The sequence below is a fragment of the Mustelus asterias genome, chromosome 18, assembly GCF_964213995.1.
Source record: "Mustelus asterias chromosome 18, sMusAst1.hap1.1, whole genome shotgun sequence".
In the NCBI taxonomy this organism is placed as follows: Eukaryota; Metazoa; Chordata; class Chondrichthyes; order Carcharhiniformes; family Triakidae; genus Mustelus; species Mustelus asterias.
The window spans coordinates 23,947,037-23,973,789 of NC_135818.1; the positions used below are offsets into that span (position 1 = coordinate 23,947,037).

At 46.1% G+C, this 26,753-nt stretch overlaps 1 protein-coding gene across 1 annotated transcript in view; it reads right to left on the reverse strand.

Moving 5' to 3' along the window:
- Window positions 1–652: 652 nt before the first annotated feature.
- Window positions 653–26,753, reverse strand: part of LOC144507012 (neutral alpha-glucosidase C-like) — a 116,137-nt gene continuing 90,036 nt past the window's right edge. Inside the window, exons 19-24 of the mRNA XM_078233547.1 lie at window positions 25,214–25,290; window positions 22,625–22,699; window positions 15,265–15,378; window positions 14,122–14,234; window positions 4,963–5,063; window positions 653–2,396 (exon numbers count right to left, since the gene is read on the reverse strand). Of these exons, the coding sequence (XP_078089673.1) occupies window positions 2,284–2,396; window positions 4,963–5,063; window positions 14,122–14,234; window positions 15,265–15,378; window positions 22,625–22,699; window positions 25,214–25,290 (593 nt within the window). The 3' untranslated portion in view covers window positions 653–2,283. The remainder of the gene's footprint in view (window positions 2,397–4,962; window positions 5,064–14,121; window positions 14,235–15,264; window positions 15,379–22,624; window positions 22,700–25,213; window positions 25,291–26,753) is intronic.

A 26,753-nucleotide genomic window follows, 5' to 3' on the forward strand; every position in this document is an offset into this window, starting at 1 on the left:
ACGGGGTCGATCTTACCAAAAAAATTCTAAGTGCCGAATGAGCGTGAAAATGGGAAAGAATAGTGCCCGTTTTTTGGGCGAGCTCGCAGACACAATCGTGCAGAACTTGAGAAAAAAATGAGGCAAAGTGTGATTCTCGCCAGCAGGGGAGTGGGGGGAGCCTATTCACACAGGAAACTAGCTTCTGAGTTATAGGGGTGCCATTGTGTAGGTGCCTTGATCTCTCAGTGTAATGTGTACAGTGTGTACAGTGCACTGGGAGATATGTCACTTACCCCCACCAGTGATGGCCTCCCAAATCCCTCCCCCAGCTGAACACTGCCCCGGATCCCCTCCCAACCCCAGTTGATCGCTACCCCCGATAACCCCCCCCCCCCCTGGCCAACAGCCATCACCAATATCCTGTCTCCCCCCCCCCCCCCACCCGCAGCAAATCACCGCCCCTGATTGCCCCCCCCCACTGCCGATTGCTGTCATGGCCGACACTACCCACCCCACCCCTCCCCCCACCAGGCAGAGTAGCCTCCCCCCTTAGGGAATCCCCCCCTCCCGCAATGCCCATCATGGTCCTGTCCTCTGTCATGGGCCCACCCCCTTCAAGTCCTTCCCCCCCATTCAGCCCCTGCACCCTCTCCTCTGAGACTGCCCCCTTGGCATTTCCCGGTGCCTGGTGGGTGGAGCCTCAATGGCCTCCGGTCCCACTGGCGAGGCCATCATGTCAGGTCCCCATTGATGGGAACCATATGTGATCCACGCCAGTGAGGATCTCCACTGGCGAGCAGCTAAGGACAAAGGAGCTCGGACGATGGCGTCCGGGACTCACTGATGATACTAAAATTGACCAATGCATATTTAAAATAGCCTCATGCACCTCCTGGGTGCAAGGCTGATTCTGTCCGCAAAACGGGGCCAGTAACATCATGAGAGGCAAGAAAACAGGCGCGAGTCCAATTTTTCGCCTGTCACCCGATCTTACCAGCTCGCCATGCTGATTGACTGGCGTGACGAGCCAGTAAGATCACCCCTGACTTTTTCTCATGTTTTTGTTTTCAGTTAGTGCTGACCTTTATTCTGCAAATAACATCGACACTGGACAAATGTTTTGTGTCTTTCATAACAATCATTACCACTCTCTTTGCCTTGTGTTCCATGACACCTTTGTCATTTAATCTTCTCCACCATCTAACCCATCCCTGAATTTCCCTTTCTTCTACCCACCCCTCTTCTCCTTTTCAACAACATAAAACCAATCAAATTCCTCCCTCTCTTTAGTTCTGAAGAAGAATCACATTGGACTCAAAATGCGAACACTGTTTTTCTCTTCACAGATGCTGCCTAACCTGCTGAATTTTTGTAGCACTTAACGTTTTTATTGCTGTGTAGTCCTGTTGGGTGAGCATAGAGTCAACGTTATCCCCACTCCTGAAGAACTAGACTCATCTGTGGCCACAATTCCAAGTGTTCAGGTTAATCTCAAACCCTAACTCACGCGGCCCCTTTTCATATATAAGCCTAGACATGGAGCAGCAATAGATTTCTAACCAAAGAAAACAGCACAGCTCAGACCAATCTTGTTCTCACCTTAATTCTATGCATATGCGCATCTCTATGGAAATCACTGCATAATGGTTGGTACTAGCACTACAACCTTGACTGAGATCACAGACTGAGGATCAAATCTGTAATGATCCTGATTCTTATGTACTTTGCTACTTGTCCCCTGAGATCAAACATCTGAGAATCAATTGCACTCAAATACATGCAATTTTTTTCTTCAATTAGATTATGTAGATTAAATAGAAATAGGAAAGAAATAATGTTTTAACATTCAAATTCAGATATTCATAATTGGGAAATAGATATCATAACACTAACTGAATCCTCGCAAAAAATCAATCTACTGAACGGGTATTCTTCATTCTTTAATGGATGTGGGTATCACTGGCAGGGCAAGCATTTGTTGCTCATCCCTAATTGCCCTTGAGCTGAGTGGCCTGTTGGATCATTTCAGATGTGGAGATGCCGGCATTGGACTGGGGTGAACACAGCAAGAGCTTTAACAACGCCAGGTTAAAGTCCAACAGGTTTATTTGGTAGCAAATACCATTAGCTTTCGGAGCGCTGCTCCTTCGTCAGATGGAGTGGAAATGCGGCACATTAGCCTAATGTAATACAAGTTAGCATCATCTCCCCATAACATTGGTACCAGTAAAGTAGCTGACCAGGCATTCAAGTGAAGAACATTTCCTCCATGGTACACTCAGATAGCTCAATGTCCACCCTTCAGTAATGAAGTTGCAGCATCCAGTCACACCCTAAGTTAAATCGTAGGCCTTCAATGTTTAAAAGGGACTTCTTCACATTATAGGTGAAATGGACTGGATTCTCCTGTCCATCTGTAAAGGGAAATGACCAAAATTGTCAGTAACATTGTTAATAACAGAGTGGTAGGTATCAAAGAATACAGCAACAACAGCTTGCATTTATGTAGTGCATTTAATGAAATGAAACATTCCAAGGTGATGCATTGGAGCATTATCAAACTAAATGTGATTCTGTGGGCCTGGTTTTACCATCAAGTTGTGCCCGTTTTCGGACACAAAAACTTGGTAAAGTCAGGCATGAGGCGAGTAGCCCGGTCCGCGCCCGCCTCCGCGCCCGTTCCCCTTTACCTAGGGCCTACAATGGCCACCGTCAGCATTTGCGTGCATTTAAGTTGACTTAATGGGCTGCACGCCCAAACTTATCGGCATTTCCCCCTTTACCACCGCGTTTGCCCATCCAGATTTGGCGCAAAACAGACATGGTCTGCAAAGGTCCGATTCGGGTGCTCCAGATTCTGAGGAGGTAAGTTCAGAGTTTCCGGCGGCTCTCTGACTCAGATCGGTGGTGAGGAGGGGGGAGGGAGCCAGATCAGATTGCTCTCTGGTGGGGGGGGGGGGGGGGGGGGGGTGAGGAGGGAGGCAGGTCAGATGCCACTCTGGTGGGGGGAGGGAAGCAGGTCCGATTACTCTCTGGTGGGGGGAGGAGGAGAGAGGCAGATCAGATGGCTCCCTGGTGAGGGGGTGGAGGTGGGTCAGATCGCTCTCTGGTAGGGGGTGAGGAGGAGGGAGACGGGTCAGATGGCTCCTTGGTTGGGGGGGGGGGCGGTGGAGTGGGGGGGGGGGGAGGGAGGCAGGTCAGGTCACTCTCTGGTGGTGGGGAGGAGGGGGGGGCGGGTCAGATGGCTCACTGGTTGGGGGAGGGAGGCGGGTCAGATCGCTCTCTAGTGGGGGGGGAGGGAGGCGGGTCAGATCGCTCTCTAGTGGGGGGGGAGGGAGGCGGGTCAGATCGCTTTCTGGTGGGGGGGAGGGAGGTGGGTCAGATAGCTCTTTGGTGGGGGGAGGAGGAGGGAGATGGGTCAGATGGCTCCCTGGTTTTGGGGGGGGGAAGATGAGGGAGACAGGTCAGATCGCTCTCTAATGGGGGGAGGGGAGGGAGGCGGGTCAGATGGCTCTCTGGTGGGGGGGGCAGGAGGGTCTATTGCCACTCTGCATGCGATCAGTGGGGGGCAGCAAGTGGGGATCCGCTGCCACTCTGCGTGCGATTGGTGGTGGGGAAGGAGGGCAGGGGGCCGTGATCAGTCTGTGGGGGCCAGGGGGGAGGCATTATCGGGCCCGGAAGCGATGTGGCAGGGGAGCGTTTTTCTATTTTCTTACTGCTCATGCGCAGTTGAAGACTCTGATCAGAGCAGCAGTGTTTTGGGTGCGATAAGCCCCGCCCACAGGCTTTTGCAGCGCAATTCAGAATCACTTTTTTTTCAGGCAGGGTGCATATGGGGGTACCTGAAGACGAGTCTAAAAATCAGATCTGATACACTCCCAGATTCAGCACTTAGAATCAAAATGGCAAAATCGGGCTCTGTTACATAAACAGATTTTACAGCAAATGTCAAAAAGCTTGGCCAAAGAGCTAGGTTACAAGGGGAGTCTTCAAGGAAGAGAGAGGTGAAAAGAATTCAAAATCTTAGGACCTAGGCAATGATGGAGTGAATAAATTCAGAGATAGACAAGAGGGTGGAGTTAGAGGAACACAGAGTTTTTGGAAGGTTATAGGAGCAGAGAAGAGTACAGAGATGAAAAGTCATTAGGAAGGGAGGTGGCCTGAGCATGTGTAGAGATATAAGTCATGATGTGGAGAGATATAAGCACAGGGGAGAGAATTTAAATTTGAAGCATGGCTGGACCAAGAGTCGATGTAGATCAGCAAGCACATGAGGTGAACGGGTCTTGGTACAGTTAGGAGAAGGGCAGCAGAGCTAAAGTTTATGGAGGACGGGAGGACAGAGATGAGGTCATTGGAATAATTGAGAAAGGAGATAACAAAAGCATGGATGAAGGTTTCAGCATAGATGAGTTGAATCAAGGGTGGAGTCTTCTGATGTTAAGGAGATGGAAATAGGTCTTCTGATATAGAGGATGAAGATCAGAAACTTAGCTTGTGACAAGGCTGTATGAACGCACAGAAAATACACACTCCAACCAGATAATTACTGTCAGCTCCTTTTCACCGTTTAGATTTTCTTAGAACATTTAATCAACATTTAGGTGCAACTGCCAGAAGCAAATACTTTGAATAATTCAACTCTCTCTGTTTTTTACATTGAGCATCTCATTTCTGTTGCTTAGCCAGGAACAGAAGAGGTTGGTCGTTTTTATAACTTACACATCCATCTTCTCTCCCTCCCTTTCCTGGGTTTGTGTGTCACGGATAAAAATCGAACAAGTGTCGCCTTTCCAGTGGGTTTCCCATATGATTCCCCAGTCTTCCCCAGATAGTGCCATCTCTGTTGTATATTTCCAACATTTTTTTGTTTATTTCAGATTTAAGTATTTCTACTTACTGCTGAGAAACTGAACATTTTGGATTACAAATCCCTCTGTTACAATGGTTCACTGAGAACAGTCTGATCAATTTGTTTACCTGGGCACTGTGTTGTCACACAAGTAGGTCTTGCAGCTCCCATAACGAGGACCCTCTCCACCACACAATCAGTGCAATACTGTCCCCTCTCATCAGCACACCTGAACAGAGAATGTTCAGAGAACAGAGAAACAGAAAGTTTAGCCTTACGCAGGTAGTGAGCACTCAATGATGAACAACAACCTATATTTATATATAGAGGACAGAATTTTACCACAATTTCTCAGAGTGTCAGGCTCCGACTGAAAACTAGCATGCATCTCTCCATGTGTTTCCAGACCAAATCTGGTCTGGAAGCACAGTTGTTTCCAAACCAGATTTGCACTCACTGTGAATGCAGGTGCAAAACACCCCCGACAGCCTTTAAAGTAATGTAACATCTCAAGGCATTTCACAGGAGCATTTTAAACGAAGTATGGCACCGAGCCAGGTAAGGGGATATTAGGTCAGATGACCAAAAGCTTGGTCGAGGACTGTCGTAAAGGACAAAAGTGAGGTAGAGAAGTGAAGGGGTGTAGGGAGGGAATTTCAATATTTAGGACCTAAGCAAATGAAGGCATAGCCACCAATGGTAGGGCAATTATAGTTGGATGTGCACGAGAGGCCAGAATTAGAGGAGTGCAGGTATCTTGTAGCATTTTGGAACTGGAGGAGATTAAACAGATAGAGAAGCTATTAAATGATTAATTTTAGATTAACCAGTGTGGTGAACCATTGTTGGTTCCCACCAGGTAGTGCTGAGCCATGGTCTGGCCAGTACTATGAGTCTGTAGATATGTTACTGTTGGGGTTAGGGTTGGGCTGTTCTACCTGTTAATATAGTCCTATGGTACACCCCAGTTGGCTCCGCCTCCTGCGAGAGGTATAAAGGTCACAGCTCTGCCTGGTGACCCTTTAGTCTGGGATTGTATACTGTATATAGTAGCTCCGTTATTGTTGGCAATAAAAGCCTTTATTTCCCGAGTACATCCTGCCTCTCGTGTGATATATCGCGCATCAATTTTACTGCCAACAAGTAAATTCTTTTTTTTTGAAAAGAAAACATGCAGCAAATGCTTAAACCCGAACGGCTTACGTTGGACCCACGTGCAGTCGAACACTTTCGACCACTGGTTCAAGTGGTTCCAAGATTACCTCGACGCCTCCACAGCGGTCACCGACGACGCTGACAGACTCCGGGTCCTCCACCGAGGGTAAGCGACGCTGTATACTTAGCGATCCGTGGGGCCACCGACTACAAAGGGGCCCTCGAGCTTCTCAAGAAGCAATACAACAAACCGCCGAATGAGATCCATGCTCGACACCTTCTAGCCACTCGACGGCGGCAGCCCGGCGAAACGATGGAACAGTACACGTGCGAGCTTCAGCAGCTAGCCAGAGCCTGCAACTGCAAGTCAGTGTCGGCAGCCCAGTACATGAGCGACCTAGTTCGAGATGCGTTTGTGGCGGGAATCGGCTCGTCGTACATCCGCCCTTGGCTGTTGGAGCAAGGTAACCTCGATCTCACTAAAACCATAGAGTTAGCTGACGCTCTAGAAACGGCCTCCAAAAGTCTGGAGATGTACCCTGACGACCGCGTGGAGACAGTGTGGCAGGGACAGTCGCAGACTCCACTTTATTCAGCGGGACCAAAAAACTGCGCGATTGCGTTCCCAGCCTCGGACCTGACGACGGCAGCAGCTCCAGGTGGCCCGCGGTGTTACTTCTGTGGGGGGGTGAAACACCCTCGGCAGCGATGTCCAGCTAAAGCGGTGTTGTGCTCCGCCTGCGGCAAGAAGGGGCATTATTCCAAAGTATGCCGGTCCAAACCTCCATCAAAGAACAGCAGTGCGGTGTGTGACTCCCCGAAGCCGGCCTCCTTGTCTTCTGCATCTTCAAGGTCTTCTACCACGTGCGATTCCAGGACGTCGCCATTCCGAACGACGGAGTCGCAAGACACGTGCGACCTGCAGGGGCCGCAGGTTTTGGCGCCATCGTCCACGTGCGACCTATGGGGGCAGCCATTTTGGTCGGCACCGACCGCGAATGACCAGCAGGGGTCGTCATCAACCATCTCAGCTGCCTGCAGTTGCACCCACGAACCAACGGTGGCGTCGATCATCCTGGACCAGGCCAAGCCTCACAGATTCGACAAGTCCATGATGGACATACAGGTAAACAGACGCCAGATTTATTGTTTGTTTGACAGCGGGAGCACGGAGAGCTTCATTCACCCAGACACCGTGAAGTGGTGTGGTCTCCAGATTCGGACTGTCAAGCAGACAATTTCGATGGCATCAAGGTCCCGATCTGTCACCGTGCTAGGGAGCTGCGTGGTCAATCTGACGGTGCAGGGCACGGTTTACGAGAACTTCAGGCTCCTTGTGTTACCGCACCTTTGCGCGCCAATACTCCTAGGACTAGATTTTATGGTCCACCTGAAGAGTGTAACCCTGCAGTACGATGGGCCACTCCCTCCGCTTTCAGTGGGAGACCCGCAGCCTCTAAATTGCCCAACGCGCTCCACATGTAGTCTCTCAACGCTTAGGATTACCACACCCTCCCTATTCCAGAATCTCGTGCCAGGCTGCAAGCCCATCGCAACAAAGAGCAGGCGTTACAGCGCTGAGGATCGGATCTTCATTCGATCTGAAGTTCAGCGGCTCCTCAAGGAAGGGATCATCCAACCTAGCGCTAGTCCTTGGAGAGCGCAAGTCGTGGTGGTTAAGAATGGGAACAAACCCCGGATGGTCATAGACTATAGTCAGACCATTAACAGATACACGCAGCTGGATGCGTATCCCCTCCCGCGCATATCTGACATGGTCAACCAGACTGCGCAGTACCGGATGTTCTCCACCATCGACTTAAAATCTGCTTACCACCAGCTCCCCATTCGCCCAGAGGACCGACAATACACGGCCTTTGAGGCGGATGGTCGCCTGTACCATTTTTTAAGGGTTCCTTTTGGTGTCACGAATGGGGTCTCGGTCTTCCAGCGTGCTATGGACCGAATGGTGGACCAGAACGGGCTGCGGGCTGCGGGCTACCTTCCCGTACCTGGATAACGTCACCATCTGCGGCCATGACCAGCAGGACCACGATGCCAACCTTCTTAGATTCTTACGCACTGCATCTCGCCTGAATCTGACCTACAACAGGGAGAAGTGTGTATTTCGCACGTGCCGCCTAGCTATCCTCGGATACGTGGTGGAAAAGGGGGTCCTTGGCCCTGATCCAGACCATATGCGTCCCCTCCTCGAACTCCCCCTGCCCACTAGCATCAAAGCACTGAGAAGATGTTTAGGCTTCTTCTCATACTATGCACAGTGGGTTCCCAATTACGCGGACAAAGCCCGTCCGCTCATCAAGTCTACCTCTTTTCCCCTAGCAACAGAGGCCCGCTTAGCCTTTGCAAGAATAAAAGCCGACATCGCGAAAGCCACGATGCACGCTATCGATGAGTCCATCCCCTTCCAGGTGGAGAGTGATGCATCTGATTTCGCCCTGGCCGCCACACTTAACCAGGCGGGCAGGCCCGTCGCCTTTTTCTCTCGCACTCTCCAAGGCCCTGAAATTCGACATTCGGCGTTGGAAAAGGAGGCCTAGGCCATTGTGGAGGCCGTTCGGCATTGGCGCCATTACTTGGCGGGAAAACGGTTCACTCTGCTCACGGACCAGTGGTCCGTGGCGTTCATGTTCAACAACACGTTACGGGGTAAGATCAAGAATGATAAAATCTTGAGGTGGAGAATCGAACTCTCCACCTACAATTATGATATCATGTATCGTCCAGGGAAGCTCAACGAGCCCTCGGATGCCCTGTCGCGTGGAACATGCGCTAGTGTGCAGGAGAATCGATTGCAGGCTCTCCACAATGACCTCTGCCATCCGGGGGTCACTCGGCTCTTCCACTTCATAAAGGCCCGGAATCTACCCTACTCGGTGGAGGATGTCAGATCCATAACCAGAAGCTGCCGGGTATGCGCGGAATGCAAACCGCACTTCTACCGACCTGACAGGGCACACCTCATTAAGGCCACTCGTCCCTTCGAAAGACTGAGTGTGGACTTTAAGGGCCCCCTTCCCTCGACAGATCGGAACGTGTACTTCCTCAATGTGGTTGATGAGTACTCACGATTCCCTTTTGTCATTCCCTGTTCTGATATGACCGCTGCCACGGTTATCAAGGCATTTCGTGATCTTTTCACCCTGTTCGGTTACCCCTGTTATATCCACAGCGATAGGGGCTCGTCGTTCATGAGCGACGACTTGAGGCAATACCTGCTCTCATATGGGATTGCCTCTAGTAGAACCACGAGCTACAACCCAAGGGGTAACGGATAGGTTGAACGAGAGAATGCTACAGTCTGGAAGGCTGTCTTACTGGCGTTGAGGTCTAAAGGTCTTCCAGTCTCCCGTTGGCAAGAGGTACTCCCTGATGCGCTCCACTCCACACACTCACTCCTGTGTAAGGCAACCAACGCTACTCCTCATGAGAGAATGTTTTCATTCCCTAGGAAGTCTTCCTCTGGGACCTCATTACCGTCTTGGTTGACGTACTCAGGACCTGTCCTCCTGCGGCGGCATGTTAGGACCCGCAAATCCGACCCTTTGGTTGAACAGGTCCATCTCCTCCACGCCAACCCTCAGTATGCCTACGTGGCATATCCTGACGGGCGAGAGGACATGGTCTCGATTCGAGATCTGGTGCCAGCAGGGGGCTTGGAAACCCCTGTCGCTCCCACACCTCCTGTTAGGGACCCCCCAACCATTATTTCCCCTCCTGACACTGCGCGGGCAGTATTGGGACCACCACTTAACCCTCTTACTCCCGTGTACAACTTGCCTGAGTCCAGGAGATGGTCGCCACTTCAAGGCATGCCCGAGTTCAGCGGATTGTCACCACCTCGTGGTCTACCGGCCCGTGAGGAACTGGAGGAGTCGCTGGACACCGCCTTGGAGAGAACGTCACCGCGATTGCCTGAACCGGTGTCATCGCCGATGTTGAGGAGGTCACAACGACGGTGCGGTCCCCCAGACCGTTTGAACTTATAGACAGATGAACAATTGTTCTGTGTTGTGTACCCCGCCGGCCTTTGTTTTCAAAGGAGGGGTGAATGTGGTGAACCATTGTTGGTTCCCACCAGGTAGTGCTGAGCCATGGTCTGGCCAGTACTATGAGTCTGTAGATATGTTACTGTTGGGGTTAGGGTTGGGCTGTTCTACCTGTTAATATAGTCCTATGGTACACCCCAGTTGGCTCCGCCTCCTGGGAGAGCTATAAAGGTCACTGCTCTGCCTGGTGACCCTTTAGTCTGGGATTGTATACTGTATATAGTAGCTCCGTTATTGTTGGCAATAAAAGCCTTTATTTCCCGAGTACATCCTGCCTCTCGTGTGATATATCGCGCATCAACAGTTTGCTTAAAAGAGATTAACTTGATTTGATTTATTATTGTCACATGTATTAACATGCAGTGAAAAGTATTGTTTCTTGTGCGCTATACAAAGACAAAGCATACCATTCAAAGAGAAGGAAACGAGAGAGTGAAGAATGTAGTGTTACAGTCATAGCTAGGGTGTAGAGAAAGATCAACTTAATGCAAGGTAAGTCCATTCAAAAATCTGACAGCAGCAGGGAAGAAGCTGTTCTTGAGTCGGTTGGTACGTGACCTCAGACTTTTGTATCTTTTTCCCGATGGAAGAAGGTGGAAGAGAGAATGTGTGGGGTGCGTAGGGTCCTTAATTATGCTGGCTGCTTTGCCGAAGCAGCAGGAAGTGTAGACAGAGTCAATGGATGGGAGGCTGGTTTGCATGATGGATTGGGCTACATTCACAACCTTTTGTAGTTCCTTGCGGTCTTGGGCAGAGCAGGAGCCATACCAAGCTGTGATACAATCGGAAAGAATGCTTTTTATGGTGCTTCTGTAAAAGCTGGAGAGAGTCGTAGCTGACATGCCAAATTTCCTTAGTCTCCTGAGAAAGTAGAGGCATTGATGGGCTTTCTTAACTATAGTGTCGGCATGGGGGGACCAGGACACGTTGTTGGTGATCTGGACACCTAAAAACTTGAACCTTTCTACTTTGTCCCTGTTGATGTAGACAGGGGCATGTTCTCCTGAAGTTGATGACAATCTCCTTCGTTTTGTTGACATTGAGGGTGAGATTATTGTTGCCGCACCAATTCACCAGATTCTTTATCTCATTCCTGTGCTCTGCCTCGTCATTGCCTGAGATCCGACTTACTATGGTGGGTCGGAAAATCGAATTGGAGGGGAATTTGGCCACATAGTCATAGGTGTATAAGGAGTATAGTAGGGGGCTGAGAACACAGCCTTGTGGGGCACCGGTGTTGAGGATGATCATGGAGGAGGTGTTGTTGCCTGTCCTTACTGACTGTGGTCTGTGAGTTAGGAAGTTCAGGATCCAGTCACAGAGGGAGGTGCCAAGGCCCAGGCCCTGGAGTTTGGAGATGAGTTTCATGGGAATAATGGTGTTGAAGGCTGAGTTGTAGTCAATAAATAGGAGTCTGACATTGGTGTCCTTGTTATCTAGGTGTTCCAGGGTTGAGTGCAGGGCCGGGGAGATGGCGCCTGCTGCAGACCTGTTGCGGCGATAGGCAAACTGTAGTGGATCCAGGTAGTCCGGGAGGCTAGAATTGATTTGTGCCATGACTAGCCTTTCGAAGCACTTCATAATGATAGATGTCAGAGCCACCGGCCGATAGTCATTAAGGCACGCTACTTGGTTTTTCTTAGGTACTGGAATGATGGATGATTAAGTACTTGAGGGAATTTCACTGACTTCCACGAACAGAAGCTTATACAGTGAACTCTATATTCGGATTTAAAACTTTACTTTATTTCATCTCAGTATGGCTCCTGAGATTTGTCTATGATGGATACTGGCTGAATTAATATGGACTGTATAAGGGCAAAGGATGGTGGGTGGGTTGACATGAGTTGGCTCAAAGTTGCAACAGGGGTTATAAAGGGCCATAGGGTGATGGGGCATGGTGTGGCATAAGGTGCAACCAAGATCTTGCCATTTGAGGTAGTTTTTCTAGAAGTGGGTACAGCAAGCCAAGAAATTGGCTAACTCCTACCACCTGACTTGGGAGCGAAAATCTAGGCCCAAGTTTTCCCAGAAACAACATTCAGTTTACTGGACTCTAGTTATTATCTAGTTGTCTGGTATATTCTTCTCTCCCTTCTTGGACGTTGCCCACCCTTCAGTTCCCAATACAAATTTTCCAACATATCCCTCAGCCATCTGCTTGACCAAAATAGTAATGGATTAGCCCAAATTTTCTTTAATATTCAGCATACTGAAGTGATTGGGAGAGTTTTAACCTCTCCTGGTTTCCCAGCCTGGGGGAGGAGGGAAAATTAAAATGGAGCAGATGAAAATACCAACTCTGATCTAATTTTAAAATGCATGCTTTATCAAGTTTATGAGGCACCTCCTATGAGTATGCAAATTGGGTACAATTATCTCAACAGGATCCCAACACAATCTTAACCCAAAGAGAGCAATGCGACTGCAGTGGCCATCTTAGTAGCTACAATTAGGTCTCAAAATCATAAAGGTTCTTCCAAGTTTAAAACTTTCCTTTGTCATGACAGGTGGAGCAGGGATGCTCAGAATTTCCTGGTTCCCTCTCCAAACTACATGAGTCCTGATTCCCCCAGTCCCCAGTGTCCATTTCTGCCCCGATACAAGGCCCAATCCCACCAAATCCCAATTCCCCATTTCACCCTCTCTCCTCTGTGAACCACCATTCCCTGTTCCTAAATCCATTGTCTGTCTCCAAAGAACACCCAACCACAGTCTGCTATCACTGTCTGCCCATTCCCAAGCCCTAATCCACTGACCTACCTACAATTTCTGGTCACCCACTATCATACTGCCACTCAAGCATCAATCTCCTGCCCCCAATCCCTGTTATCACCCATCAAATCCAATCCCATACCTTTCTCTGTTCCACTACCTTTCTTCCTTCCTGCCCCAGAGTCCTATTTGTAGTCACCCTCACATGGGGCCACTCTTTGCAGTGGCAGGCCTGGTTGACACAAACCTGCAAATGAGAAATCTAAAGGATGAAGTTCTCCCAGGTTCGTAGCAGTGAGACCCTGGAAATACATAGCAATTCTGGAAAGTATGCAGCATTCGGAAGAACTGTACCAGCTGGCTTTCCATCATTTCCAATTCTGGTTTTAGTCAATAAGTTGGCAGTGGCTAATGATGCTCAGTTGTTAACATTTGATGGGCCTGTTTCTGCTGCTCCCAGATAAGTCAACTCTTCGTGTGGCCTTTTCCTGCTCAGAAGTTAAAATCCCTATTATTTCTGGGACAGACCAAAAACTCTGCAATTTACCCAGAGTTGAATTCCAAACCAACATCCAATCATCACCCAGGATACTTGCTTTCACCTTTAAGATATTGCCCACCTCTATCACAATCTTACACTGCCACCAACGTACGCTTTGTGCTTTCATCACCTCCCGTTTAGAGTTCTCTTTGTCAGCTTCTGATCTTCAACCTCAAAGCATCTAAAAGTCATCCACTGGGCATCCTTCCCACGCTTAGCCTTGTGTTTAATCGCCTGTGCCTTTGGTTACAGAGATTCCAGCCATTTTGATCCTCCTCTCAACTTCCCTTCTTCCTGAACCCTTTAGCTTTCTACCTTCAGCTCCAGCTTTAAAAAAAATTCTTAAAACCAATCTCTCCTATCATGCTTTTGGCTCCCTCAAGCCTTCCACAAAAGTTCAATGCCTGCACCTTTCCTTCTCAATGAAGTATCTTGAGATATTTTTTGAGACAAATTGTTGCTGTAGAACTTCCATTGTGGCTTGATTCCTTCCCAGTAAGATTCCTAGAAAAGGCCATCACTAGAAAGCGTTCTCATGCTTAGTCTCTTCATTGATAATTGCACTGACTCAGAAATTGCCATCATGGTAAACTCTTCTGTTGAAAACACTTCTCTTGGCTATATCCTTCATAAAATAAACCTTGTGATGATATCACTGTAGATATGCTTCTTATGACAACCAAAGACTAAAAGATTATCACTAGCCAGTAACATTCAAATATAAAAGCTACTCCAAAGAGTTAAGAACTTGGCACAAAACTGTTTGAATGAGTGAGAGTAAAAGCTGAGTTGCTGATAATACTCACACTGCTGAAAATGTATTATCCTTGAAGGTGAATCTCCTGAGCAAGAATTGGTTCTTGCTCTGATAGTTGAATGAATGACCATCATCAAGAAACAGCTTCCCTCTGGCTGAGTTCTAGAACAGAAATATGGAACAGATCAGCCTGAATGGTGAAGAACTGATAATCAATGACTGACAGACTCTGCTTGAAGTAGCTACACTGTTTATCTTGCCATGGTTTTCAATTTGTAAATTCCTAAACTCTGTTCAATTGCATGAGTGGGATGGGGTCACAGCTGGCTCATTTTCTGCCTCGAGAAACTGGCAAGCTGTACCAGAGTGTGCATTTGGATCCCCCTCAGCTTGTTGGTTGGAATATTAATTTGGCCAGAAACTTATTATGCTTCAGACTTTCCAGTTCCATGTAGTGTGTAGTGCTGATATCGCAGCCATTCTCCACCCAAATCAGAAGTTTCCTCTACCAGCTACTTGCCTTTCTCCATATGGTAAAGAGCCACCAAAGCTGGAGAAGAAATGGATTAATATAACTGTAGCTCAGAGCACAAGGTGGCTCAATCTCAGATGTTCCTTTAGAGAGCATTACAGTGTAGAATTACTTTGGCAGTTACTGTTCCTGGGCTTTCCAGGAAAAGGTCCATTACAACTGAATCTATCAGGCAATACATAAATGGATGCACGATGATTGGAATGAGTTATAAAATTGCAGCACATCACCGGCTTTTCTCCCAATTGAACATTAATTTTGGTAACTACCTTATTTACGTAGCATTTTGAGGGATTTTTAATCAAAGTTGCAACAGCTGTTCAGAAGAACAATCTGCAGAAATTTGCAAGACAGATATAACAAACACCAACAGCAGATTTTCATTTGCCAGTGAATTTTCTGTCATTAAAGAGAGCATTAAGAATTATCATTTTTATGGCTTTGCCTCCATTGTCAACCAAGCATTCCTGAATCAGACCAGAGAGGTTGTCTCTGTCTCAGCATTTCTATTTCCCACAAAAGCTATCCTTCCATCCTCCCGAAGTGCACACACACCCAGCAGCAGAACTGTGACTACCCACATTTATTTCAGTCACCTCGCTTAACATGTTAACAGAAACATCATAGAAGTATAATTTACAGAGCAGAAATATCTGTTACCTCAAAATTCAGTGCAATATGTAGGGTGTATGAAACTGTCTCCATAGCCTTTGTGGATCTCAACACCTGTGTCTTCCTGGGTATGATGGTGCCACCACGTTGATAAACGGGTACCTACAACAACACTAGTTATATCAGAAATAATGCAAAACCACAAAATCTTGTTCTTATAGCTCACCATGACAGACAAAATCTCCCTTTTCCTCCTCCATGAAGCCTCATTATATAAATGGCAAATTAGAAGGTTCAAACAAAGGTTGCATCTATTTAGTTAGAGTTAAGAAACAGTTAAGAAACAATAAACACTGTTGTGTGTTTTTTACAGACCCATAAATACTGAGAAAAAGACAGTGGAGCAAATCTGTGGGCACATTGCAGGTAAATGTAAAAATAATAATAATAGGGGGCTTCAATTACCCTGATATAGACTGGAGGGGAAGTTCCTAAAACATGTACAGGATAATTTTCTTAATGAGTATGTTTCTAGCTCAAAGAGGAATGAAGCATTGTGTGATCTAGTTGAGAGAATGAAGTAAGGCAACTAGAATGTGTTGCAGTAGGGAAACAACTGGGCATAGTGACCATAATATATTTGGGTTTATAGTAGTTGTGAGAGGGACAAGAAAAAGCAAAAGTGAAGGAAAACTTCAGATATTTGAGAAAGGATCTGGCATCGGTGGACTGGAAACAAAGATCAGTCCAAAGAACAAAGAACAAAGAACAGTACAGCACAAGAAACAGGCCCTTCGGCCCTCCAAGCCTGTGCCGCTCCTTGGTCCAACTAGACCAATCGTTTGTATCCCTCCATTCCCAGGCTGCTCATGTGACTATCCAGGTAAGTCTTAAACGATGTCAGCGTGTCTGCCTCCACCACCCTACTTGGCAGTGCATTCCAGGCCCCCACCACCCTCTGTGTAAAAAAGATCCCTCTAATATCTGAGTTATACTTCACCCCTCTCATCTTGAGCCCGTCTATATGGATTATCCAATGCAATGGTGGAAAAACTACTGGGGACCATTGTGAAGGACAAATTAATTCTCACTTGGAGAAACATGGATTAAAGCCAAATCATGTTTGACCAGCCAGAAAGAAGTTATTTGACAAAGTAACAGAGAGGATTGATGAAGCATGTGCCATAGATGCATATATTGGGGCTAAATTAGAGAGCGATGCACAATTAACCCACATCCAGAGACTGAAATTTAGGTAACAGGCCAACTTTGTACTGTCTGCTCATTAAAATGTATCAGTGCTAACTGCATGTTTATTGGCTGCATGCATCAGCAAGGGTTCCAAAATCATAATTTCCTCGTCCCACTTAAAGATATCCTGCACTAATGAAAGAGGAAGAGCACTGTGGTTTCAGCAGGTGCTGCTAATCATGCAGAAAGCACATCAGTTTTGCCAGGATAAAAAAATGACATAACATGTAAGATCACAGGGTCTAAGATTTTAAGCTGCTGCACATGAGATAATACTGAAAGGTGCAGAGAAGGAGGTGTCATCGACCAACAAGAGTCCAGGAGGCTCTTTAAACACATGAGCTTAAGGCAGTGGGAGCTGAAAGTGATAAAGGTCAATAGCAAGAGTCAAGCTCCAAAGACTTGATTGCAGTACCATAAGGAGTTCAACAAGAGTAATCAAGGTCAGTGAATGCATCTTCAAAGGCTATATCTTCCAACTGTACACTAGCTTCAATTCACCAAACATTCATTGATTACCTGTTATATATTTAAAAGGGTTGCAGGTTGCTTTAAGAGCTGATGACATGATTTGATGGTGATGTCATTAGTGTTGCAGGTTGCTGTTTTACTTTCAGTTTGTGCTCTGTGCAGTGCAGAGAACATCGTTTTCAATAAATCAGTTGTTGTTTCTTTGAATCCACATCTGCAAACCACAGTTTTTTCTTTTTGTTAAAACCTACAATCCCTGACAAACTTAGGACATTACATCAACTACCAATAATCTCTACCAATCAGGACTTATACCTAACAGTCATAACTTTGCCCCACATATTTAGCACTGCTTCATGCCTCACACCCACATTTCACAGCTTGTACACACTGCCTGTTATTCACAGCATCATCTAGAAGAATTGAACCAGCAACTAAATTGAAAGGAATTGATTGTCCCCTTTAAATATTGTTGATCGGGGGCCACAGTGGGAAATCCTTTCTGCTGCTTATGTGTTCAGGTGTGCAAGTTTCAGAAAAGACTTTGGTGGAGCATTGAGCACCAAATGGCAACAATGGCATCGAGTCAATATTGTATGCTGATAAGGATCATGATTGGACAGCTCTGCATACTTCAGGTGTAAGTCAATCACCTGAAACATTCACCAAGATAGCATGCAACGCAATTCATGTGGGTACATACATTGGATGCTACTTTGATTCCCAAACAGCACCCACAGTACCCAAAGAGTGGTGCTACTGAATCCAATATTGCTCTCTGTAACTTTGAAGAGGCATTTGATAAAGTACCACATAACAGATTTGTCTGAAAAATAGAAGCACCTGGTCTCAAAGGGACAGTAGCAATGCGGGTACCCAACTTGCTATGGGAAGGAGGGAGAAAGTAGTGTTGAACAAATCATTTTTTTGACTGAAGAGAAGTATACAGTAGCACCCCAGTGATTGTAAAAGGATCATTACTTTGTTTATATATAAATGACTTTGACTTGTGCATAGTGTGTACGATTTTGCAGTTTGCTAAAACATATCAACGTCGTTGTTATGACCCTTAGCCCACCCTGGGACATGGGTGTCCGGGGGGGGGGGGGCAAGATCCAGTTGAGGACAAATAACATTTTGTTCGAAGTAAATAAAATTTGAGATTCAAGTTGCTTACTCAGTGAATAAAGCCACAAGATTCCACTGGTTTTGAACATAAATAAACTTTACTATACAAGTTCAGAAAGGTAAAACAATTTACAATATCTATCTTATCTTACATGTTAATATTCAGGGTAAGAATGAGGCAAATATGATTAACAGGCAAACTGTGTCTGACACATCACTCCTCACAAAAGATGATAGAAACAACCAAATCTGATTCCATGGATTTTTCAACAAGATACCCACATCGTAAGCCAACTAATCTCACTAAAACTCATCTTCCTCATGAGGGTGTCCAATCTCCACATTGGAATCCTCTTCACATGGATGTTGTCAATAATCTTGCTTTACAAGATTTGTACATTAGGAAGAATGTCAAAGTCATGAGAAGTGTTTTGAGAAGGATGATAATAGGGGTGAGAAACTTCAGTTATATGGAGAGATTGGAGAAGCTGGGATTGTTATCCTTCAACAAGAAAAGGGAGCCTTAATAGAGGTATTCAAAGTTATGACAGATTTTGATAGAGCTAGAACTGTTTCTTCCAGCAGGCAAGTTCATAACCAGAGAATCATAAAATGAAAATATTTGGTAAATAACTACTTGTTGAAAACAAATTTCTTAAAACGAGATGACCTCTAACATCTGGTTAGCAGTGATGGATTCAGATTCAATAGAAATTTTCCAAAAGCAATTGGACATATACTTGGAGAACTAAAATGACACAATTGTGGGAAAAAATTTGGTGCAGGGCTTTTTCAAAGAGGCAGCATGTGTAAGGCAGATGGAATTGTCACCTTTGTGCTGTAAGATTCAATGACGTGTTGTGTTAGCTCTCACTATATGTATATAACCAACTTCAGCCACTTCATCAATGACCTTCCCTCCATCATATGGTCAGAAGTGAGGATGTTCGCTGATGATTACACAATAGTCAGTACCATTCATGACTCCTTGGATACTGAAGTCATCTGTGTCCATATTCAGTAAGATGTTCAGACTTTAGCTGGTAAGTGTCAATTAACATTCACGCCACATAAATGCCAGACAAAGACCACCTCCACCAATAGAGATTCTAACCATCGCCCCTTGACAATCAATGCCATTACCATCGCTGAATTCCCCAACATCAACATCTTGGGGGTTCCCATTCACTGGAAACTGAACTGAACCAGTCATATAAATACTGTGACTACAAGACCAGGTCAGAGGCTGGGAATTATGTAGCAAATTACTCACCTTCTGACTCCCCAAAGTCTGTCCACCTTCTATAACACAGTAAGAAGTTTAACAACACCAGGTTAAAGTCCAACGGGTTTATTTGGTAGCAAAAGCTCCGAAATTACTCAGAAGAGCTCAGAAATTATTTTGGTAGCACAAGTTCCGAAAGCTTGTGTGGCTTTTGCTACCAAATAAACCTGTTGGACTTTAACCTGGTGTTGTTAAACTTCTTACTATGTTTACCCCAGTCCAACGCCGGCATCTCCACCTTCTATAAGGCAGAAGTCAGGAGTGCAATGGAATACTCTCCACTTGCTCCAAACAACACTCAAGAAGATTGACACAATCCTGGACAAAGCCACCTGCTTGATTAACACCTCATCCATCACGTCCAACATTCACTTCCTCCATCATTGACACACAGTGATAACAGCAACAGTATGTCAAATATGCACAATTCCCAAACTGAGATTAATGAATGAGCTAATGGCGTTCTCAGGATGTCTGCCAATGTATGCTGAAGTGAGGTTATTTTTCACAGAATCCCCAGATACTGACAAATTGATTGTTGATTAGTTTAACTCAATGTCTCCTCTTTGGTACAGTAAGAAGTCTCACAACACCAGGTTAAAGTCCAACATGTTTATTTGGAATCACGAGCTTTCAGAGTGCTGCTCCTTTCTCAGGTGAAGGAGTATCTTTGGTATTACAAAGGGGCAGGAAATGCCCTGGGCATCCCAGGCAAAAAACTCTCTTACTGTAAGGAAACTCCATTGCTCCAGTTAACCTCAGATTCTAAGGTAAATCCTTATCTGATCATCACATTGAGATGTGATCAACCTTGATGGTGTTGGAAGTGAGGGTTGGAGACAGCGGGCCCGATTTTACCATTGCGCTGTGCCCGTTTTTGGGCATGAGGCGAGAAGCGCGATCCGCACCCACCTCGTGCCGGTTTCCTCTTTACCAAGGCCCGAAAATAGCCGCGATCAGGACTGTTCCTGAAACGGGAACGACGACTATTTAAATGCTTGCATGCATTTAAATTGACTTAATGGGCTGCATGCCCAACCTTACCGGCAGGTTCCCCTTTACCACCACGTTCACACATCCAGAATCGGCACAAAACAGACATGCTCCACAAAAATCCGATTCGGTCGCTGCAGTTAGTGAGGGGGTAAGTGCCGAGTGTCCAACGGCTCTCTGCTTGAGATCGGTGGGGGGAGGGAGAAGGGGGGGTCCGCTGCCACTCTGCCTGAGATCAGTGAGGGGGAAGGAGGATCCACTGCCACTCTGCCTGAGATCAGTGAGGAGGAAGGGGGAGTCCGCTGCCATTCTGCCTGAGATCAGTGAGGGGAAAGTGGGGTGTCTGGGGCCACTCTACCTGACATCTGTAAGGGGGAGCTAGGGGTCCACTGCCACTCTGCCTGAGATCAGTGAGGGGGAAAGAGGGGGTCCCGTTGCCACTCTGCCTTAGATCAGTGAGGGGAAAGGGAGGTGTCTGCTGCCACTTTGCCTGAGATCAATGAGGGGGAAGAGGGGTTCTGCTGCCACTCTGCCTGAGATCAGTGAGGGGAAAGGGGAGTGTCTGGGGCCACTCTGCCTGACATCTGTGAGGGGGAGCTAGGGGTCCACTGCCACTCTGCCTGAGATCAGTGAGGGGGAAAGAGGGGGTCTGCTGCCACTCTGCCTGAGATCAGTAGGGGGGAAGAGGGGGATAAGGGGATCAGTAATGTTTGGGGGTGGGACAACGTATGTGGGGGCCAGGGGGAGGCATTATCCGGCCTGGGTGCGATGTGGCAGGGGAGCGGCATTCTTTCATTTTTTTTCTGCGCATGCTCAGTTGTAGGCTCCAATTGGAGCTGCAGGATTCGGGCGCATTAAGCCCCGCTCAAAGGCTTGTGCAATGTAATTCCGAATCGCTGATATTTTTGCAGGCAGAGTACGTATGGGGCGTCTGAGAACGGGTCTAAAAGTCGGATCTGAAACACTTCCAGTTTCAAGTTCGCCCAGCACTTAGAATCAAAATGGTAAAATAGGGCCCAGTAGTATCCATCACTTGCCATTTGTAAGTCCAGAAAGAGACCAACAGAACACACAAACAAATGACTGAAACTGGCTATTTAAACCATTTCACCAAGCGGCCTACAACTCGCCCATTGGAAACTGGAAACATCACTGCAGAATTTCAGGGTCATTTCTTTTCATTACTAATTGCAGATTGCTGATGGTCTCTGTGCAAGGCTTTGTAACTGTTTGTTACTTCTTCCTTCTCCTTTCCAAGCTATCTCATCATCTCTTGAAGTCAGTGGCACAATGCTGGACACAGCAGTCAAATGAAGAAAATTTCTTTAACGTGAGTAAATGTTTCCATCCATGCAGGTGTTCAATTTACAATGGACTGCGCAAGATTCAAAGCAAGAGAATATTTTCAAAATGATAAAAAGACAAAAAGAAAAATCCTTGAAACTGTTCTGAATCGGGAGCCAATCTCTCCCTCTTGCGAGACTGCATCCTGCACCAGCACCAAGGACCAGGCAGTGCCTGGCCCTGCTTTTTCATTACTCTTTCTCTCTCTCTCTCTCTCTCTGCATCCGGGGTCCTGCCCATGGCTGCTTCACTGAGTCTTGAAGCCCAGCCCCTACCATAAACCCGGCAGTGACACCTCCACTGCTGAGACAGTGGCCTGTCTAAACTCAACTCCACTACCCTGGTGCTGCAGAACAACATGGGTTCCAACATAAGCCATCTCATGACTCTCAACCTGTACTTCTATTGATTTCTGGCCAAGCAACATAGACCGGGAAGTTTGTCTGAGGGAATGCACAATTTTCTTCATTACAGAGACTTGTTCTCAGCAGCTACTGCCAGGCTAAGCACAGTCAGGTTCAGATTCAAATCTTTCTAACAAAGTCCCCTGATCCCTATGCAGCTGGAAAATTTCAATTCCCATTGTGGCCTTTCTGACCGACATGATAGGTATTGGGGCACGTGAAGGCCAATTTAAATTGTGTTTCCAAGCTCATTCAAAGCTGGATTGATGTTGCATGACTGTACAAAGTCATTCTGAGTATGATATTTGCAATCAGCCAGCAGAGAGGAGATGCTCTTCCCAATATTTTGAGTTAGATGTGGACTCAGAGCATGTTGGTGAAAGGACAGTGTTCAAACCAGTGCTGCACCCCTGTCCCACATTTTAACAGAATTTAACTGCCATTGTCGGCAGTGAAACTATGCCAGGATTACCTTCTCTCAGATCCTGACAATGCCCCACGAGATTACAGCTGAAAGAAATTGGATACTTACGCTATCAAGGGTTACAGAAACACGCAGAGTCTGTTCACCACCAAACCGCTGTAGTGTTCCGAGATGGTACCACAGCTTCAGGAAAAACAAAATGAAACAGAGGATGTCACAAAAATAATTTTGTTGTAATTAACAAGGACAGTTTCAACACAAGAAAATGTCCCTTGGTGTAATAGAGGGAGGAGAAAAATTGCATAATGAACAGGATCTGGCAGAAGAGCTTGGAAAGGTGCCTGAAGATAAGGTGGATGAGCTAGAGGTTGTGACAGAAGGTGTACTGGAACAACTATTAAAAGGGCTTGAAGGTGACTACAGAATATTACTTATCCCACTGATGTAAAACTCCCTTCCAAAAATAGTATTCCTTTTAAGTCCTGTTTTAAAATAAATCTTATGGCCTAGAAAATCAGGAATGATCAGTCCTGAATTACACCAGATATTTGGCCTTGGACCTCAGTTAATTGAATTTGAAAAGTTTCAGAAAGTTGCTGGCCATTCCCAAAAACCTTGAGGATGAAGAACCTTGAAATTTCGGGTCACTGTCTTCAGAAGAGGACAGTAGTGTGGGAGGGGTGGGGGGGGGGGGTGGTAGTGTTGGGTCGGGGGAATTAGAAACGGAGGAGAGAACCATGAATGGGAGAGTGAATTGGGACTGTAGATGCAGGGGTAAATGAGAAACGAGGCAAGTGATGGACAACTGTGACCTATGGTTTTAATATGGATCCAGGAGCATCGCTCCTCATGCTTCAAACTCCACAGAAAAGGTTTGGTTTTACAAATTTACATTTTATCTGATGGTCTGCAGCAGTCCCTTTCAGAACCAAAGGTTACCCAGCATGTAGATATTGTTTTCCTAGGAATCTAAATTTTCGCTAATAACGCTATGATGGGCAGTTCACTTAAGCTGTTAATGAATACTGACTTCCTGCCCACTACGTTGGAATCTGGGGTACTCGTTTAGCCATCAAATATATAGGCCTTTTTTAAGCATGCCTTCTGCTTCCAAACTTCCCTTAAATTTACCCTCTTTAGCATCAGCCTTTCCCTCATCGCACTGTGAATCGTTCTTTTACAAATCTGTCAGGAATGGGGTGGGGGCAGAGTAGGAGCGAATGAATGAATGAAAATAGAAAAAACATTTAAACTTGTGAAAAACATTTAATTCTCCAGTCACAAAAATAATTGAACCTTCGTGATTTTTACTTTACTCAAATAAATTGTGAAACTTGCACTACATGGACTGGTTAAGGCAAACAGCATTGTTAGATTTAAAGGGAAGCTAGATAGCTCCAAGAAGGCAAAGGAAACATAGGAACATGGAAGATAGGAGCAGGAGGAGGCCATTCAGCCCTTCGAGCCTGCTTCGCCATTCATTACAATCATGGCTGATCATCCAACTCAATAGCCTATTCCTGCTTTCTCCCCCTAATCTGTAATCCCATTCACCCCAAGTGCTATATCTAGCCACCTCTTGAATACATTCAATGTTTTGGCATCAACTACTTCCTGTGGTAATGAATTCCACAGGCTCACCACTCTTTGGGTGAAAATGTCTCCTCATCCCTGTCCTAAATGGTCTACCCTGGTCTACCCTGTAACCTCAAACCGTGACCCGCTGGTTCTGGACACCCCACCATTGGGAACATCCTTACTGCATCTACCCTGTCTAGTCCTGTTAGAATTTTATAAGTCTCTATGAGATCCCCCTCATTTGTCTCAACTCCAGTGAAAACAATCCTAACCTAGTCAATCTCTCCTCATGATGTGGAGATGCTGGCGTGGACACAGTAAGAAGTCTCACAACACCAGGTTAAAGTCCCACAGGTTTATTTGGTAGCACGAGCTTTTGGAGCACTGCTCTTTCATCAGGTGAGTGGGACACTCGCCTGATGAAGGAGCAGCGCTCTGAAAGCTCGTGCTACCAAATAAACCTGTGGGACTTTAACCTGGTGTTGTGAGACTTCTTACTCTACAATCTCTCCTCATACATCAGTCCCGCCATCCCTGGAATCAGCCTGGTAAACCTTCGCTGCACTCCTTCGAGAGCAAGAACGTCCTTCCTCAGAAAAGGAGACCAAAATTGCACACAATATTTTAGGTGTGGTCTCACCAAGGCCCTGTATAATTGCAACAACCCATCCCTGCTCCTGTACTCGAAACCTCTTGCAATGAAGAACAACATACCATTTGCCTTCTTTACTTCCTGCTGCACCTGCACGTTTACCTTCAGTGACTGGTGCACAAGATCACCCAGGTCCCGCTGCACACTCCCCTCTCCCAACTTACAACCATTCAGGTAGCAATCTGTCCGCTTGTTTTTGCTTTCAAAGTGAATAACCTCACATTTATCCAACTTATACTGCATCTGCCATTGATTTGCCCACTCACCCAACCTGTCCAGATCAATTTCCAGAAATTGGAAGGTGTTAGATAAGGGGGTAGGAGGCAGCTTGTGGCTATCACAATTATAGTATTATTGTGCCAAATGTCTTTTCTTTGCTGTAAATTCCATTTAATTCATTGGCACAATTATCCAACACACTTAAAAGCTATGGCTACTTTAGACATATCAGATAGTCTTCAACTCACCTCTCCTGTCCCAGGAAGTAACACATTCACTTCTGTAACCCCAGCTTCAACCACTGGATGTACCAGCAAGGCTTCTCCTAAGGATAGCAAGAACAATACAAGCAATCCGGATTTAGTTAGTGAATTTACCATTGATCAGCTGGTTGTTTGCTCCGTTTTCTTGTTTTTAAGAGGCTCAGTCATCCCAATCAGAGGGAGGAGACTCCTCTTCCCTTACAGCTTGTAGTGCCGTTTCAGGAGGAGTGAGCAATGTTTCCTAGTTCTGCTGCCCAGACCTGAGTCTCAGGCCAAAGACCTGCAATGGCTGATTCTTGTTTCCTCATCAGAATGAAGGGACCTTTCTCTGGACTTAAGTTGGCAAACATTTCAGAGAGAAAAGTTAACATGCACAAACAAAATCTTATCTCCATCAAAACCCTTATTAATTCTTTCTTCAGTAGCTTTGAACTAAAGTTTAAAGATGGAGGGGACAACTACTGCATTTTTAAATTAATTTTTTACTGTAAGTATCCGATGATAGTACTGACTGTACAAAATTATTCGACTTTTGGATGCAATCTAAGACATTCCTGGATCAGCTAAAGCATTGGTGAGGTGCAAAGTGAAGATTTCCCTACTCTGTCCCAACAATGTGTTCCAACTCTAGCTGCTGAACCTGCGACATTTTCATTGCCATATTCAATGACTGAACCATAGAAAGGTTATGGCACAGAGAGGTCATTCAGCAAATCATGTCTCTGCTGGCCAAAAAGGAGAGAAAAAAATGAACTAGCCACTCATTTAATCCCACCTTCCAGCATCTGGCTCATAGCCTTGTAGGTCACAGCACTTCAACTGCAGATCCAGGCGCTTTTAAATGAGTTGAATGTTTCTGCCTTGACCAGCAAACGGGGGAGGTGGTGGTGTAGTGGCATTGTCACTGGGCTACTAATCCCAACACCCTGATGTCTTGGGTCCCAGGTTCAAATCCCATCACGGCAGATGGTGAAATTTTTCTCCCCCTCCTTTTTGGGGAGCTGCCCCTTTTACTTTGTCCTGACTTAATTTGAGTTTGTTTATTTGGTTTGACCTAAAAAGAGGGCAAATTTGGGAAGTGAGTTCCAGATAACCATCACCCTCTAGGTGAAAATGTTTTTCCTCATGTTCTCTCTAATCCGTCCGCCATTCACCTTAAATCTATGCCCCTAGTAATTGACCTCTCTACCCTATCTAGACCCCACATTTTTTTTCAGTTAGGGCAGCCTTCTCTGTTCTAAGACAAAGAACCCTAGCCTATCCAATTTTTCCTCATATCTGCAATTGAAAAGGTGAAAGTAGGAGAGATTGAATGACAAAAGAGATGACAGTGCATGGCAAAAGGGGGTAATAATGGGAAAGTAAAGAAATAAAAGATGGGTTTCGAGGAGCACAAACTTGAACACCAACTATTATCCAGTTTGTCACACACACAGGCTCCTTTACCATAGTCTTGCAAATTTTTTCTTTTAAGTATATAAGCAACTTCCTTTTGAAACTTACTATTGATTTTGCTGCTACAGTC